Source organism: Eublepharis macularius, chromosome 4, assembly GCF_028583425.1.
Source record: "Eublepharis macularius isolate TG4126 chromosome 4, MPM_Emac_v1.0, whole genome shotgun sequence".
Taxonomy (NCBI): Eukaryota; Metazoa; Chordata; class Lepidosauria; order Squamata; family Eublepharidae; genus Eublepharis; species Eublepharis macularius.
In genome coordinates, this window is record NC_072793.1 from 79,565,201 (window position 1) to 79,584,457 (window position 19,257).

Consider the following 19,257-nt stretch of genomic DNA (forward strand, 5'->3'; position numbering starts at 1 on the left):
CATTTTGTTTCACTGCCCTGCAAGAAAACTGAAGCTAACCTGTTATGAGATAGAGGACCTTTACATAAAAGGAGAACTTAAGCACTACAAGGTGTCATTATTGTGATGCGATCACATTCACAATAAGTTCTCAGTTTCATCATCCAACTGAAATCATGAGCCAGCTAAGAACCTTTTTTCACCATCACCAAGCAAACTGATACCAGCTCAACTTTGCAGAGGACTTGCAACACGCGGTGGAGGTCCCATGCCACACATTCAACACCTTCAACACCTCCATTACCAGTGCTATCCAACCTCCAGAGAAGAAAGACACTGCGTGCCAAGGCCCAGTGCCAGGGGAAAAAAAGATGCAGCCCAAGGTAAAACTAGGCAGATTCAAGGAAATTTTCCATATAGAAAGAAGAACAGAGCAGAAGGCAAAGTCCACATCTGATGTGGCATGCATTTAAGAGCAAAGGCAGAGTTATAAACGGGTCTTTTACTTGAAGATATTTTCTGGATAGGATAATCGGGGTCCGGTCTTGACAGCCATTGTATCATGTACGTTTTCTTTGATGTATCTGATGAATTTTCTGAAACAGAAATGAGGTGGAAAGTGGGAAGAAAGAAGTATGAACACAGTTCTAGCTTTGTAATGCAACATTAAAAAACCCTGTCTGAATAAACAGAATTAATAGTTCCAAGTTTAATTTTTTAAAAGGATAATTGTCTTTAAAAAGAAATAGGAAAATATCGTTATACTATCCATTGTCAAAGTTTTGGGCACCTCTGTTTGAATTAATCACTTGCAAGCTTGAAAGGTAATGACTGGAAATGCTTTCAGAAAAGCAAAAAACAGGAAAAATGTATTATATACTTTTGTTTATGTGGATATTCATAAGGGTTTTTAAGTATATGCATGAAAATGTGATGTGTGAATGTGACACAGATGAGTACAGACAGCAAAGGATATTTCTCCAATTGCCTGATACTCCGCGTTGTCACCTGGGTACCTTCTGAGGCACACCTGAGTGTATTATTGTGTAAGATGTTAAATAATCATATGAATGCCAAACAAGGCAAATTATTTCCTTTTCTTTTTTCTTTGCACCCTGCAAGGGAAATTAACTTCTCAAGAGATGAAAAAGTAGGAGTCGGGGGAAAAAAGGAAAAAATTTCAAGGTAATCTTTAAAAAACAAAACTTTGGCGTACACTATTACCCCATTTCCAGTGCCAAATTTTCCTGAAAGCAAGGAGTTTGGCCCATGCAAAATTCACTGACAAAAGATACCTGCTTCCTAGTAACAATAGCTATCATTATGTTCACTGTTTCCCCTTTGGTTTTCATTGGTCTGTTGTATTTTCCAGCTGGTACCACCCCCCTCCCCAAAAGATATCCATACATATAGGTACTCCCAGAAAAAATATTCATATATATGGGCTCAAATTTACTGACACTGGGAATATGAAAGACAGACTATTCTGACTATAGAGAAGTAAACCCAACATTCCTTTTCATCCAGACAAAATGTTATTTAAAAATTACTAGTAAATTTAATTGTAGCAATGTCTCAAGTATCACAAAAAATAAAAACAGCTTAGCACTCACTGGGACATAAAGGTAATTTGCAGAACCTTATTGTATCAGGCTTGTCATCTTTACAAAAACCAATGATGTTTTCCCTTGTCCTGCACAGCACTTGTCTTTCTTGAGTGCCATTACCACAGGTGACGGAACACTGGAGAGAAAAATCAAATTAAGCATAAAAGTCTCTTTTGCATTATTTGTTCACTGTCAGCATGTATTATAAGTTTGGACCCCAAAGTTCTGGTTCCAATAAGAATGGAGCTTTCCTGTAATGCAAGGAGCCAATCATTGACAGAGGCAACCTTCATCTGGAAGAAGAAACCTGTTGCACTGACAGAAGTCTTCTTAACACAGCAGAACCTTAAGATCCAACTCAATGATTTTTGAGAACCCAATTATTCCGTTATCCATCATCATTCATATTCCATTATAACGAGATCTAGTGATAGTTTCAGGTCAGTAGCCATGTTGGTCTACAACAGAAGAACAAGATTTGAGTCCAGGGGTACCTCAAATATCAACAAGATTTCCAGAGTATAAGCTTTCAAGACTCAAAACTCCCTTTGTCAAATACCCTGGAAATCTTGTTGGTCTTTAAAGTGCTTCTGGACTTGGATTGTACTCTTCTAGATCTAGTGATATATACTGAAGTTAAATATGAATGCCCAAACCCAATCATCATTTCCAGGCACAGAAGCAATATTGTCCACATAGCACTTCCTCACACCAAATGACTAGACATGGGCACGAACCGAAAAAATTTAATGAACTGGTGGTTTGTGGTTTGGTGCTGACGACGAACCCGAACCAGCAAACCGCAATGAACTTTTCCCGTTGCTGAACCGGTTCAAGGTTCGTGGTTCGTGGGCGTCAGAATGGCCCCTGTTGGAATTAGAGAGCCCATATTCCCGGGGAGTGTTTAACAAGCTCTCCTCCAGCCATTACCCAAGTTTGGTCAAGATTGCAATAGGGATCCAAACTCCAATTAAACTCTCTCTGTCTGTCTCCCCAAAGGCAAGCAAGTAGCAAGCAACAGCTCTGTCACACTCCACTGCTCACTGAAAGTGAAACCAAGCCTGGGAGCCCACTGCTTTTTATAAGCTGAGGTCCCATTGAGCAACACAGGAGGTCTGTGGTTGGCCGTCAGAGCTGCCTATCAGGGTATGCAGGGATGAGATTGGAGTGCCCATGGCCCCTTCCCCCTCCCTCCCTCGGGTGTCTTCTCCAAGGTTGTAACCACTTTGCAGCTCCATGGTTGGAAGGAAGACCTGCCGATCAAGGTAAGCTGGGCTTCCATTCTGGTTTCCAGGGCGACAGAAGGAATGCAGAGTTCAGGCATTCCCCCAGCTCCGTTTCCAAGGGAACTGATTGATGGTGCCTGACTGTCTGGCTTCACAAACGGCGGAAGAACGCACCGAACTGCACCTCTAATGAACGCTGGTTCATTGGCCATGGATGCTCATGAACCGCCAGATCATGAACGGAAGATTGGGCGGTTCGTGGGTTTTTTTGGTTCGTAATGTGGTTTGTGCCCATGTCTACATATGACTTCCTTGTCGTTTTCACAGAATACATAGAACTATATGTCCAATCCTTTTATTGTTTTGTGCCTATGGATTTACCTTCTCTACCTAAATGAATGGGTAAGTTTCTGTTCATAAGTATGTTAAGTGTGCGCACATCCAAACCCAGGGGGGTGGGAACTTTGGAATAGTGTCAACTGAAATGTTTATAGCTACTTACAACATTAGCAATTAATCAGTAACTGAGCATACTTGGTAAGGCTGCTAGAAAATTGTGGGACAAGTCAGACTCTCCAAGTGGTGATGATGGCACTTGAGTCTGTTCGTTCCAGGTATTATGTACCAGGATGCTCAGGGTACCTGCTAGCTTCCCTAATCTCACTCTTGATGCAATTCTTGTTTTGTTATTTTGACTAAGCTTTCCTACAGCCCCCTGTTAAGCTCCTGTCATGTTTGAACTGCCAGCTGAGCATCAGTGTCAGGCTCTGGATGACAGACTACAGCAGACAGATCCCTAGTTCATTGCAACAAGACATTGATGCGTGATTAAATACTTTTATTCAGAAATCAGTTCTTCCCATAATCAGATCCAAAGGTCTACCTAAGAGCAAGGTAGGCCCCTAGGTAGCTCTAGTAGAAAGTTGACCAGAATGGTTACATAGGAAAATTACAAGCCTCTTCTACTTCTGCTCAATCCCCCCTCCCTTATCCCAAACAACTTGGTGCTGTGTGATATGTGTGAGAACAGCCTGCATTCTTGCTATCAGTTCCAGAGAGAGAGAAGACATAGCATCAGCAGGAAATCTAACTGGTAAACACCCAGGCACCTGGGAATGAGTGAGAACTCATTGAAATGCTAGCAATAAGATTCTATGGAAGCATACAAAATGGAGTTACCCCTGACAATATAAAATATACAGAAATATCATTGGCATGTATGAATCAGACATGACAATCAGTCTGGTTTTGTCCTCTGCTTCTTCAGCACTAGTCCCAAAATTCTCTCATGCCTTGGTTCAAATATTGGATGGTCCTAATCTGAATACTTCACAGATTTTGATGGACTGTACATTCTAGTTTACATAGATGTATACGGATCTGGGTATGCCCAGGCAAGCATGATCTCATCAGCTGAGCAGGGTTAGCCTTGGTTAGTAATTGGCTGGGAGACCCCCAAGGAAGACCAGGGACTCTAGGCAGATACAGGCAATGGCAAATCCTCTCTGTTATCTTGCCCTGAAAACTTCATTGGGAGTCACCATAAGTTAGCTGTGACTTGATGACATTTTCACCACCATATGGATGAATACACAGATCTACAAGCTATTGATATTATTGGTTGTTGTGGGTTTTCCGGGCTGTATTGCCGTGGTCTTGGCATTGTAGTTCCTGACATTTCGCCAGCAGCTGTGGCTGGCATCTTCAGAGGTGTAACACCAAAAGACAGAGATCTCTCAGAGATCTCTGAGAGATCTCTGTCTTTTGCTGTTACACCTCTGAAGATGCCAGCCACAGCTGCTGGCGAAATGTCAGGAACTACAATGCCAAGACCACGGCAATACAGCCCGGAAAACCCACAACAACCATCGTTCTCCGGCCGTGAAAGCCTTCAACAATACATATTGATATTATTCTTAGCATGTAAAGCTTTATTGGATCCAGACACTGTGAAATTGAAAGTAGATCAACTTTTGATCATCTGTGCTTTACATTTAACTTGCTAGATGCTAAATGTTTAGGAACACTTGAAACACAAACACACACACACAAAATTTAAACTTAAGGCTGCAAAGTTATAGAAACAATCCAACAAACACAAAGCTTATGCAATTCATTTTATTAGATTTTTCAAGGTTGCTTTGTGGATGACAAGAATTCGAACTGTTTGGGCTTCTGAGCAATCTTTAAACTTGTTCATTAGTCAATTGGCAATTACCTGACAGCATCCTCACTACTATTTAAAAAAACTAAATTGCAGTATAAACAAACAATGCTACAGAGTGCTGCTTACCTGTGACCAGGGTCCTATCCGCCACTGTGCAGGGCAAAGTTCTCGATTGCAAGCTCTCCTACCCTCTGGACGATTACTACTGCAGTATTTGGTATGAACAGAACGATTTGTGTTGTCATGAAGTGGCTGGATACATCGTACAGAACGCATCTGATAGCCTGTTTTCCCACAACTTTTGCTGCAGGGCTCCCAGTCTCCAGTAACCCATCTGGTTTAATGAAAAGAATCCAGAAAGTAAGTTTATCCATCAAAGGCCTTGCTAATATTTTTAAAAAATCTATTAATTTAAAATGTTCAGTGACAGAAAGCTTTTCACACTTTATCTTGTATAGATATCAAAGAACATAATCCTTAGATACTGTATCGATTGAGAAGGGTGTATATAAAAATTATCTTTAAGGTATATGTTAGTCTTAACTGGGGCCACTTCCACACACAAAAGTTTTCCCCCCACTTTGGCTTCTAAACTTTAGTGTTCTTTTTTGGAGTATCCACATGATGTCATGTGCTAATTATGCTCTGTCCCCAATACAATCTTTATCAAACTGGTATTATGCTGATATTTTGGAAAAAGTGCAGTACAAGTGCATGATCACACTGTATGGAAGGGAATATGCATTTCTTTTGCACTGGGTCTAGGTAATCAAAGACTGCCTGAAGCTGCATAGCCACCAACAGCTCAAGCACCTTTCCCAAGAATGAAATATTAGCCACTGGGCAGTAGTATAGGAAAGCTTGGTCATTATGACACATAAATATGCTTCCAGAACAGAAAAGAAGTATACTGCCTGTTCTTTCCAGCTCCTTTGATTGATAGCACAGATATATGTCATTCAGACAGTTTCTGTTTTCAAGAACTGGAATAGAAGTGCATGACGATGAACATTGGATTATATTGTATGCTTTGACTCAAGCAGTTGGAAATATAGAGGTAAACTGGAGTTGGCTTCTAATATCTGGTCACTGCAAAATTGCACTCTTGTATCCCACAGGTTAATGTGCCTGGACTACTCAAAATGAGGTATAAGAAACTGAAAAGCCAGTGAAACTGCTTTAAGAATGTCTTTTCATGGCATTATTTGAAGAACAAATTGTTTTCTTTCACCACATTTAAAGCTGAATCTGATATTTGAATGCTTTTATTTTTTCGTGCATATGGATTAGTAATTTTCAGTACAATCCTAATAATGTATACTCTGAAGTAAATCCCACTGAGTTCGATGGGACATACTTCCTAATAAGTTTAGGGTTGTTTAAGATTACACCCTCAGGTCAGCTCTTGATTTGTGCCTGTTAAAGAAAGCTCACAAAAGTAAGCTGTGGTAGAATCCTCACTAATCTCTCACACCCTAATTAACGTTCTCCAAGAATAACTTGGCTTAAATATCTACTGCTTATTAACCATTTTCAAAACAAAATAAAAATAAAACTTAGGTTTGCCAAGTCCCCCATAGGACAAACTAGGAGACAGGTGGTGGTAGGGGGGCTACTCATCCCCATGGCCATGTGCTCCTTCATGCTCCTGCATCACAGAAAAGTGATACAATTTCAGGCACAACATGGAAGCACTGGGTTGCTCTGTGGGTTGATGCTCTGAGTTTTAGAGAATCAGTCCCTGTTGCTATCCATCACTTCCACATCATGCTGGAAATAACATCATTTTCCAGTGATTCAGGTGGGCTTTGCACATGCGCAACAGGACTGTCTTCCCCCTTTCCAAGTGCCTTTCTTCCCACTAGCCAGGTAAGCAGTGGCAGGAGGCAGCAGCTGGCAGGAGCTGGGGGATCCCCCTGATATGGAGGGATCAAGGACCTGGCAGCCCTGATAAAACCTGAAACATAAGACCTCTATCCTTTAGCAGGCAAGCACATACGACTACAGTGATTCACTCATTTTACTGACTTCTTCACTTGATGATAAAATCAAGACCCGTGACACCATACACAAACAAATATCCCATAAATACAAAAGATATGTGATCTCATTTCACACTCTAATTATTCTACATTGTGTTTTTCCTAAAACAACTTTTTCTGCAGCTGCCTTGAAAGTGAAAGAACAGAATTTCCTTCCAGCTTCCTAACAACAGCTATTGGTAACACTCTAAATAATACATGTGGAAGCAAACAGAGAGATAAACTAAAATAAGGGTTGTTAGCAGACGCTAGCTTAGTAGCAGCAGCAGCAGCAGCATTCTTAGAGATTAATTTGCTGTTTCAGATTTGCCAACAGTTCAACCATCAACTAAGAACTGTGTGGAAAAGAACAATAGCCACAGCCAAGCAGTTTGTTCTATCATTATAAAGACTTCAAAACAACATATTTGTTTCTTTCAGGAGCAGCTCTAAAGCCTTTCTAAATCCTGACTGTAATATAGTAACAAATGGAAGATTAGCCTCTGTGTTTCTTACATTTTTCTACATTCAGTAGATTACAGAATACAACAGAAAGTTTAAAGCCTTACAGGACCAAAGGTCACAACTATCACAGCGTTAAGAGAAGAATCATGAATAACCTTATTGCTGAGATAGAGTTGAGAACAGGGTGGCCAACCTTCAGGAAGGGCCAGAGATTCTCCCAGAATTACAATTTATTTTCATACCACAAGGATCAGTTCTCCTGGAGAAAATGGTAACTCTAGAGGGTATACTCTAGAGGGTGCTGAGCTTCCATCTGCCCTCAAAATCCACCTTCTCCATGTTCCACCCCCAAACTTTCAGGAATTTCACAACCTAGAGTTAGTAACCCTAGTTGGGAATGAAGATATAAAAACTCAAAGGGTGGGATCCCGTGAAGCTTCCTCAACTCCACCCTCCTTCTTCAGCCTGTAATGCCTCCCTCTCCTGAAATACTGGTCTTGGGGGACAGAGGGCTCCCAGGAACAGCATGAGGGGGAGTTGGAGGTCTGCAATGGGAATGGGAGTAGGAAAAAAATCAAGCTTCCTTCTGTCAGTAGAAATTTTCTACTAGATCCAACCCAAAGATTGTAAAACTCTGGATCAGACAGTGAAATTTTGCAAAGGAAATAGTGGAAGCTTCATATATGCAACTATAATGTCAAGTTTATTGTACCAAGTGGAGACCAGGAAAAGGATAAGAGCACAGTACTGACAGAATACTCCATGTGGTATATAGAGCTTGAGGCTTGAATAGAAAAGGGACACATTATACACAGTACTCAAATTCCTCTATGTGTCTCAAGACTAGATGTTAAAACAAAAGACTGTAGCTGCTATCACTTAATTTCTGCTCTTCCTGGTAACACCTTGCAAAAGGGTTGTGCTTCCCTAATCCTGCTTTCAATAAGCAATTATGTGAAGCAGGGACTGGGAAATTATATCACATGACACATGGTGCTAGATTAGAAGAAAGAGAGATGGGTGGTGGCAGTTTCAGATGACTGATTTTCACCCTAAGGTGAAACCTAAGGCACCCTAAGGCAAACACAAGCTTAAAGTGCTTCTAGGTTCACTTTTGGAATTGTGGTAGTTTTTAAACTACATGTTTGAGAAGGCTGTCTCTATCTAGATTTACCACCATTCATTCCTCTGTAAACTCACAAATAGTTTTTTAAAAAAAATCCTGCACTCTAAATGCCCTTCACGATTGATTGAAAATTTTGTTTGGCGTATAATGTGGCACCTTACCTGTTGATTGGTGTGAGTTACACTGATCACATGACACAAGTGCTCCAAAAAGTACAAAGGCTTCTCTTCCAGGCACAATTCAAAGTCCTGCTTTTGACTTTGAAAGACCACACTGCAATCCTAAATACACTTTCCTGGGAGTAAACCCAACTGAACAGGCTTGAGTATGATTCTGAGTAGAGCCTCTTAGGATTTTTCTTTCTCAATGTTTGGCTTTTTGTTCCTCTATATTCTATCATGATATTCAAGACCACACAAGAATATTGTCTGTACACCAAGCATCCCTTGTGTCCTGGGATGCCTGAAAGGCAAGTTTATACATATTTTAAACAAACAAATAAATAACCAAAAAGGAGGAGTGTAGGAAATCATCTGAGGCTAACCACAGGCGTTTCTGTTTTCATTTATGATGATGATGATTTATTCCAGCAAAGTGAAATGCTTACATTGGCTGAGAACATTCTTGGAGATTGCACACTCTGCGAATGGGCTTTGGCTTCTGGATGGACTCACAGTAACTACGATGAACCATTTTGTGGTCAGTCTTCCTCCGACAACCATACTTTGTAAACTGATGACCTTAAGAAAGAGACTATTTTTAATCTTAAACTTTTAAATCTCTTCCACACAACTAAAGTTTACTTATTCGACGGTTTAAAATGCATTGGAGCATATCCCTGTCAAACTCAGAATAGAAATGGGTTTTATTTGTTTGGGTTAGTTAAGATGATAAATATTTACAGGATTCTGTAAAGTTGCCAGTGGACTCTTAGTTTCTCTGGGATCATGCGGAGGCACCAGTTGTAAGGATCAGGGGAGGTATGTGATTTCCATAATTTGCGTGATTGTGGTAGCTCTTATTCAAGTTTCACTGTAGCACCAATAATGGCTATTGCATTCCACCTCCCACATGCAGTCATCACTTCATGAAATCATAACTTTGAGAACTGATGGAGTCCCACTATACTCCTCACAAACAATCCTTTGGATCCTGCAAGTGAACTAGGCCAGAGAAATAAACATGGATATTCCAATGTACTTATTACATGCCATGTAGGAATGGTGGGGAAGAAGCAGATGAGACAGTTTATGAGACACACAAAATCTCATGCTAAGTAGACTCCTGGGAACAAAAAAAAATGAGTGAACAGGATGTGATCTAGATGCACATATCTCCCTCAAACAGATAGGGGCACAGAGTAGTAGCCTCCTAAAGGTCTGGTTTACTATGGGGTAGAGTTTACCTTTTCTGCTCCGAATATGCAACACCTCAAAATTTCATTACTACTCATTTACCTCTGTTTCTGAATGGAACTGTCCTACCTCTCAATTGAACTGTTCTACTACTCTTATCTGCTGTTCCTTTCCTAGTTGGGCAATATGATATGAATAACTGACAGTAATAATGTAAGCTGAAATGTTTATAGCTCTCCATTTTCATGGAGTATTTAAAGCAGGAGAAATAAATCATGCTAATCCAGCCCTGGGATTCATGGAATATTCACACATGTAAGTGCCACAAATAAAACTGTGGGAGCATGATCCGGGTCTGGAAGCTGGGTAAAAAAGCCAGATTTTTTGCTGACCCAGCTAAATCTGTCTTTTCCAGATCAAATTAGAGAATCCTGTATCTGATCCAGGCTCCGGATCAAGACCCCGGAAAAATTCATTTTAATCTGAGTAAATCCTGGAAACACAGTTGAAGCAGTGGCTGACTGTTTCCCTGTCTTCTCCCACATTTTTTCCAAGAGGGGAGTGTGAGAAGGGAGGAAAGAGTGAAGCATTGGCAGATGGGAGGGGAGAGTGGCCAGTCCACGCAGGAGCTCTCCTTGTCTGCCTGGCTTCTGTGGCACTGATTTGGTTGGGTTATGTTGCAAGTGTCCCTTGCTTCAGTTGGTTTGGGTAGAATTCTCTGTTTTGACATGATTCTTTGGTTGATGTTGGTCCCCTTGCTTCACTTTGGTGATTCTTGCTTCTGTTTGATTTGAGTAGAATTATTAGTTTTGGCATGATTCTCTGGTTTGATGTTGGTCCCTTTGCTTCAGTTTCATTCTGTTGGGATTTCTTTGGGTTGAGCTTACACTGGAAGTGAGCCTTTGGCCAGTGGCAGCCTTGCCCCTGTGTATTTCTGCCTGAAAGCCTCCTTGGAAATGTTTCCCCCATAGGAAAACAATGAATACCTTCAGGAATAGGCTCCCTGCAAATTTGGTGAAGTTTGCTTGGAAAATGCCCCCCCCCCATAGCTCCTGGATAGTTTTCCTCATAGAGAATAATGGTCAAATAAATCTGGGATTCTCTAATCTTGCCAAACTGGATCACAGACTCATTTCTGGATTTCAGGAATCCTGGATTTTTGGGGAGGATCCCTGAGACCGGGATCTGGATTCCCCAGGGGGGTGCATACTCCTAGATAAAACTATCATTGTATTCTTCAGTGAAGTCCTTTCACACATTCAGCTGCCAGTCATCAAATGATGAGCAATCGAGAGATGAAAAACCATGTGATACACAAGTTTATGTAAACCAGATGTTAATCACACAATAAATTGCATGGATTCAGCAACTAACAAAAAGGTATATCTATTCATCAGTTTAGCATTTGTTCTTTACCTCCTCCACAGGGTTTTGAACACTGTGACCATTTTTTCAAGGCCCACTCATACGTTACTGAATCTTCCAAAACATTGTTGTTGTCAACATTTAAAGAGTCTTCATGGATCATGTACTTGTACGTCAGTGAAATCTTGACACTACCATGAGGAATTACCTTGTCAGACAGATAAGATATACATTCTGAGTGAGCAAGATCTTTTTGAATTTCTCAAAGCCATTAAAAAAAAAATTAACATAAGCAAGGCTTAGAATTTCAAAACTAAGTCTAGATTAAAATGTTTATTCTTCTGAAATGGTGATAATCCTAAACTACTTTCTTGAAAATAAGTCTAATTGAAATCAGTTAGGTAGGCAGAAGAGAAGAGACACATAATGAGACAATAGCCACAGCAAGCATGAGCTCAACCTGGGGAACTTTCAATTGTTTTTGCTTCCTCTGCTCCCTCTTCCAAGTCTGATATGGCTGGCCAAGCCTCCCCAACCCTACCAGTGGAATGAGGGGAAGTAGAGATTTCCTGATATGAGCCAATGACTTCCCCTTGACACATCCCAACCCCACCGACAATGACTGCAACAAGGTGCCATTGAAGACAGAGAGCCCAACTACAGTATATTTATTGGTTGGACACTGTTAAGTATTCTCTGCCTATCCTTAACAGTAATTTGTATGACTTAATGTAAGCTGGGAATACTCATTATCAAGCAACTTACCAGAACGATGATTCCATTGCGCAAGGGACCCATAGTTTGTATCATTTCTCTATCATCATCATTCCGATATTCCCATTCCACACCCATATTAACAAACATTTTGGAATCTGGCACATAGTTGTCCTCGTTTAAAATAAATTTCCCTGTTTCTCTGTTCTTGATAGCTAGAAGCAACATGACAAACATTAAATTCTCAGGAGTGTTTCTTACTTTAATTCTCAGAAGGAAGAAAAAGGGCTAGAAGATTTCTCTGTTGTTCCATATAAGTTCTTATTTGTTTATTGAATATTACTAAATATTATATTGCATACTGTTTTATAGTTCAGTGTCTAGTGCTGATACAGTTTCAGGTGGGTAGTCATGTTTGTCTACAGTAGAACAGCAAGATTTGAGTCCAGTGATACCTTAAAGACCAACAAGATTTTTAGGGTTCTCAGGGTATGATTTAACAAAAGGAGCTTTGACTTTCAAAAGTTTATAACCTGAAAGTCTTGTTGGTCTTTAAGGTGCCACTGGAATTGAATATTTCTGTGGTGCTTAGTCTCTGAATTTTACTTTGTTTTATCCATACATAAACAAACAAATTAAATAATCACTTGGTGTTCAAAAAGTGAGGGAGGATCAGTCTCATATGGGCCATTTTATATAGTCCTCACTCAGAAGAACCCCCAAAATTAAGGTGCTGAAAGAACTGAGAATGTCCTGATCCAACTGTACCCCTGTAGTGCTTTCAAGATGAGGCTGGATGAATACTTGTCAGAGATGCTTTAGGCTGATCCTGCACTGGGCAGGGGGTTGGACTAGATGGTCTGTATGGCCCCTTCCAACTCTATGATTCTATGATTCTATGAACTGATTTCCCATGTGGCACTCACAGATGGCAAACGGCAGGTGCGTAGTTCGGCCCTGAGATCCCCTTGAAAGTTGCTTGTTTTCTGAGAAAATTATAACTAAATCTACCTGTGTGTGAGTGTGTGTGTGAAGAATGCCATCAAGTTGCAGCCAACTTATGGTGATCCCACAGGGGTTTCAAAGACAGGAGACAAACAGAAGTGGTTTGCCTTTGCCTAACTCTATGTAGTAATCCCAGACTTCCTTGATGGCTCCCATCCAAGTACTAACCAGAGCTGACTCTGCTTAGCTTCCATGATCTAATGAGATCAGGTTAGCTTGTGCTATCCAGGTCAAGGCCTGTTTAGTTATACAGGTGTGATGGTCTGCAAGTTTAAAGAAAGCCTGGAAGGTCTGAACACACACATTTGTAGGACTGTTAAGACTTAATCCCTCTCAGAGTCAGAGAGATTTGAATGGCAGGCTACTCCTAGACATCAAATTGGGTAGCTGAGCTGAGAGAGTGATTCTGTGAGGGGTGTTGAGAGACAGAGTCCTAAGGGAAAGCAGTTTCAACACCGGCAGGAGAACTGGGAAAGCTGGTAGGCAGTTTGGGTAGTATATGCAGACTCCCAAATGAGCCAAGAGAGAGGGGTAGATCTTCTAAGGAGAGTTCCCTTCCCAATTGAACAGGGAGATAGTTCTGAGAGTGGAGAGATCCCTGGCCAGGTGTGATTGAAAACTGTCTGTGGAGACCTTCAGATACAGTTAAGAACTGATGGAAGCACTGGAGTGTGGAGCGGGTTTGGGGTATTAGAAAGTGGGTACCAGCCTTCCTAGACCCAGAAAAGTAAGAGAATACTAAAAAGAAAAGTATACTTAAGTGCTTGGGGTGGGGGAACAAGGGAGCAAATCCTAAAAACAGAAGCCTTGAGTAACAGTTAAGGGTAGAAGAACTGAAGTTTGTGCATGTTCTGAACCTCAGCGAACTATAGATATGTATTTGTCGAATTTTATCTCCAAAAAATCAACTCCTGACTTCACCTAACCTATCCCCTCTAATAAACTAACTAGTTATTTTTTAAGTTTTAAAAACACCTCTGGTGCCATTTCTGTGGTTTAAGGACAAGGGAGTACAAAGTTTTATAAATTTAGAAGAGAACATAGCAAAAGAAATCTCCCTCACTGAATCACCTGATAGACATGGTAAGTACAACAAATCTTGCCTAGGTGAAGGTGACTGGATTAAACAAGGTCTCTTTGAACTTGGAGATTCTATGATCTTATCCTATCTCTTTTTTACATTTCAACTATAACTTCTTTTGCAGCCTTCACTGCTGACCTTGGCACTGCTGTTATCCCTAGCTAATTTCTACACAAAAATTTAAGGCCCCTTTCAACTCTCTTTCTGCTTCTAATTTTGAAATAGTAATTCCAGAAATGAGGTTTTCATATGCATTGCCTGCCTTCCTTGATGCTCAGCTAATCATACATCTTCTGAGTGTGTGATCCACTCTCAAAGAGTTGTCAGCATCAATACATTTTGCAGGCTTGACAAAATCAAAGGTTTATACCTTGCTCATGATTCTCCAGAAACAGCTTGTCTAGTGCAAGCAAGGAGCCTATACCAAAAATGCTATTAGTCCTATGAAGCTGCACAGAATAGCAGTAAGAGGAAGCATTTACTATACCAAAAACTTGGGTGATTCATAGCACAGTTATCAGGGCCATTTGGTTTGAATCCACTTCTAATTAATAATAATCTATAAGACATTGTCTGATATTGATACATTGAATTGTAAGGAGCGGATTTAAATTACTATTTAAGCTTTGTGATTGATTGAACATATTTGCTATTCATGGCTCAGCATCTGAAAGAGAATAGACCAGGAAAGAGACTGTGGAGATGTATGCAAAACACAGCTTGGTGAGCAGCTTAATAGAAAATGAACATTAAGCAACATTCCTAAAAGCAGTAAACTTGGGTTGCAATGCTACAATGTGGTATCTACCACATCAAAGACAACATAATTTTTGAAAGGAGGTTGACTCTGGAAGGGTCTTGCCAGATGAAATTTCAGTGCCTAATTACAATCAGCAGGTGCCCTAGAAACCCTCAAGACTGTGCTACGATGTTACCCTAAGCAGAGTTATGCTCTTCTAAATACACTAAAGTTAATAGGCTTGGAATGGTGTAACTCCATTTAAGATTGCACTGCTATTGTTGTATAGTTCAGATTATGGCCTCATCACAAATTTGGGAACCAGTAGTAGAACAATGAAAATTTAGATATCAGATTTCTGTAATCCTGGGGTCCACTTTCTTGACTGCGCTCATGTGGGGCTTCAGAGTAAACATGCAGAAAGGCAGGCTGTGTAAACAGTAGTTTTTTGGCTCTTGTCATTCGTAGGAAACAGTAACACATAAAGAGGTAACTTCAGAATGGAAATTACAGTGTTATGGGGAGGATCCCATGGAAAAATACAAGGCATGCATAAAGTTTCAGTCTCTGGCATCTCATCCTTGGGCAGATCCTTGTCTGAGCTGTTGGACAGTAACTGTCACCCAAAATAAAGGCAATATCAAAATAAAGGTTCGTTTTTGTTAGGGAATATTGCTATGTTCTATGTAATTTTTTTCAAATTCTCTACTCTGGATTGTTGAATAAAGCAAATGTGATGGGGTTATTTTTGTTGGAATATATGTTGCAAGGTCTGACATTCAGTCATTATGGGGTTAATGTGTTTACCCAGTGTACTCCCTGTTTGTATTGACCTGGAAGGAAACCTGGCACAGAGCCAATAGCTTCATCTATCTGAAAGCCTGGGAAACTGAGAAACTACTATTGGTTAATAGGTCAGGTGACTTTCTCTCTAAGGGTCAAGAAGAAGCAGATTCTCCATTTACTCATGCTGTCTAAGTTTGTACTCCATAATGTAAAGATGTAGGGAATGTTCTTTGTTTTTGTAGGGATCCCGTGTACCTTTTTTCCTTTAGAGTAAATGTTTTCTAAAAAGCGAACAAGTGTCTGACTCTCTTGATCAAGATCCATTGCAACTCTGAATTTAACTATTTTTAACTGACTTTTCCGCAGTAATGTTTGGTATGGAATTCCAGATTCTACATGATTGGGGAGACAGAGAGGGAAGGAGGAACACCTTTATCAGCAGTACCATCTTGCTGAGGATTCACCCCCTTCCTGTTCAGCTATCTATAAAGCTTGAGTGTAGCCAAAGGTGTAGGCTCTTGGACATGAGCCACAGGGCCTGAGCTTGACTCTTTGCTCATGGCTTACAGCCCAGGCCTTCAGATAAGCCAGCACATGAGTCCAGGACCACCCCAAGATGTAGCCTGCAGTTGTGTTGCTGTTTTGTATATTGGTTTATGTGAGTTGTAAGCCATTTTGACCCTCTGGGGAGAAAGTGGGGTATAAATACATATATAAAAATAAATAGATGTGAAAAAAACAAAAATAGTTCCAACTTGTCTGCAAAAGCACACCTACATAAAATAGACAACAAAAATAATACCCAATTTATCACTCACCAAGATTATGAATGGTGGCATCAGATTCTTGTATAAGCAAGTGCCTTGCACCTGCTGGAATTTCAAACATCTTAATGTAACCTGCAGAGTATAGTTGGAAACAAAATGAATTATTAGAAATAAAGGAATTGTAACATTCGTGTCAAGAGCTGAATATTTTCATCTGATTTGTTTGCAGTGAAACTGATTCCCTCACATGATTGTATGTTACTCCTTGCCAACTTCGACACAGATGTAATTTTATCTGATGCCTAAAAAACAATAATTACAAACTTTCAGCTTGTTCCATAGATAAGTTAACCTGTCTTTCTGATATAAGACTAATGGGATACTCTTGTGTGGATACTATTAATTGGGGCTACACATGCTTCACAGGTTGCAATGCTAGTAAAAGTCTGGCAAAAGGAAAACTAGAGGAGGTATATCATCTCTTGCCCCCAAACACAGAGCTCTCCAGCTCTTAGTTATGTAAATAGCTCTGGCTGAAAGTAACAACAAAAAGTTTAACATCTTACTCCTTGCTGGAATGTCACACTTAAAAGGGATAGAGGCTGAAACAGCCAAATGACTAGATAGTGGTTTTTTTCCTCTTGAGGCAGGAAAATCAGAATGACCCCAGAACGGAACAGACTCTCAAGGGGAGATTATAGATTTTCAGGACATGAGAAAGATTGTCTCCTCTCTTTCATCTTTGGATGGGCACAAGCCACGAAGCACTAAACCTTTACCCAGGGACTCCATTTGGTCCATGTGGTAAGGGACAATGGGGAGAAGACCCAACTGTGAGAACTAAGGTTATAAAGCAAATGTTGCAACTTCAAGAATTACTAGCCTATCCTAATTAAACATAGTTTAGGATAAATTTCGAGTTCAGGGTTTAGAGGACTGTGTATTTGCCCCTTTTCTTTGTATCCTTGCTCAGTATGATACTTGAACAGATCCTTTCTGCTTTTGTTTATTATGTTTTGAATGCTCTAAGTCTTATATCTGTAAACAAACCACACTATTTAATCTTGCTATCTAAAGAGTGGAAAAGTGATCCCACCATCCCATCCCTTGAGCATAACTTGAAATCACAAAGGGTCAATTGATCATCCCAGCACTAGGTGGGATGAGTGAAGTGAAAAACATGGCAATGATGAGCCTCTAAACAACAACACAGATACAGAGTGATAAAATGTACAAATCTGTCTAGTAGGAGATACTCTTTCAGAATTGTTGCTGACAGCAGTTACTAATCAGACTTTGGTACCCTCCCAGGAGCAAGTAAATGGGGTTGATTCACCAAACCAAGGCATGGGACAATCACAGTGTTTTTCTGACTTCCCAGAACCCATGGGGATGGGGTTGAAAGTCCATTTCTTCATAAGAAGACTCCTGCTGATTCAGACCAGTGGTCCATTTAGCCCAGCATCCTGTCTCACATGGTGGTCAACCAGTTACTCTAGAGGACCATCAACAGGGGATAAAGGCCTTCCCTTGGTGTTGCCCCCTGGCCCTGGTATTTAGAGGTTTACTGGCTCTGAATTTGGAGGTTTCTTTTAGTCACCATGGCTAGTGGCCACTGATAGAGCTATCCTCAACAAATCTGTCTAATTTCCTTTTAAAGCTGCCTATGCCTGTGGCCATCTCTACATCCTCTGGCAGTGAATTCCACATTTTTATTGCTCATTCTGTCAAGTGTTTCTTATAATCTGTCATGAATTTACAATCCATCAGCATCACTGGATGCCCTTGAGATCTAGTTTTTGGGAAGAGAAAGAAAAAGTTCTCTTCATCCACTCTCCTTATTTTGTAAACAGTTATCATGTCCCCTCTTAGTCATCTCTTTTCTAAAATGAAAAGTCTCAGACTCTTCTTTAGCCTTTGATCACAGGCTTAATCATCTTGATTGCCCTCTTCTGTACTTTTTCCAGCTTTGTAATGTTCTTTTTGTGATACAGTATAACTGCATGAAGTATTTCAAAAGAGATCACATCATAGATCTATATAGGGGCATAATGAAATTTTTAAATTTTTGATCCCTTTCCTAATAATCCCCAGCATAGAGTTTGCTTTTTTCACTGCTGCTGCACCCTAGATTGACACTTTCACTGAGAGTGGAACTACACGAGGCACATGGGTGCGTGTTGGGTCCTGCAAGGATCCCTGGGAAATGTTGCTAATAGAGGGACTTTCTCTCTCACACACTCTCTTTCTCAAATCCTCTGGGAGCTTAGGCTGGTGGTGAGGAATGACATAACAGGAGGTAGAAAAAAAGCCGAGGAGTTTTGCGAGGAAGAGAGAAACCTAGTCACTCCCATTTTTCTTCTCCCCTCAGGGAATCATGGCATGAATTCTCTCTCTTTCTCTCTCTCTCTCTCTCAGCTTTTTTCCTGCTGCCTCTTGTTACATCCCCCCGCCCCATCTCTGAGCTCCTGAAGGAAAACGGAGCTGAGTGGATTTTTGAAAGAGAGAATCTCTCCACTTGAGCAGCTGTTCTTTGTAAGAAAATCTACTTGGCTCAGTTTTCCTCCAGAAGCTTGGGTGGTGAAGGTGGTAGTAAGACTTCCCCTCTCAAGGAAGCTTGTGGGACCCAACATATGCTCTTCACGCGTAATTTGTCTGGTGTGGTTCAGCTCTCGGCTCCAAGGTCTCTTTCCCTCTCACTCTAAGCAAGTTCAGACCCCATTAGCATATAGTTGAAGTTTGGATTTTTTGTCCCTGTGGGCATCAACTTAAACCTTTCTACACTGAACTTCATTTGCCACATTGTTGCCCACTCACCCCATTTTTGAAGAGCTCCAGTCACCTTTGGTTTACA

The 19,257-nt window shown here is 40.6% G+C and overlaps 1 protein-coding gene across 1 annotated transcript in view; it reads right to left on the minus strand.

Annotated features, from left to right (window-relative positions):
* Positions 1-19,257, minus strand: part of ADAMTS2 (ADAM metallopeptidase with thrombospondin type 1 motif 2) — a 361,463-nt gene that overhangs the window by 14,609 nt on the left and 327,597 nt on the right. Inside the window, exons 15-21 of the mRNA XM_054976819.1 lie at positions 16,455-16,535; positions 12,077-12,240; positions 11,363-11,519; positions 9,199-9,331; positions 5,106-5,313; positions 1,593-1,722; positions 486-575 (exon numbers count right to left, since the gene is read on the minus strand). Of these exons, the coding sequence (XP_054832794.1) occupies positions 486-575; positions 1,593-1,722; positions 5,106-5,313; positions 9,199-9,331; positions 11,363-11,519; positions 12,077-12,240; positions 16,455-16,535 (963 nt within the window). The remainder of the gene's footprint in view (positions 1-485; positions 576-1,592; positions 1,723-5,105; positions 5,314-9,198; positions 9,332-11,362; positions 11,520-12,076; positions 12,241-16,454; positions 16,536-19,257) is intronic.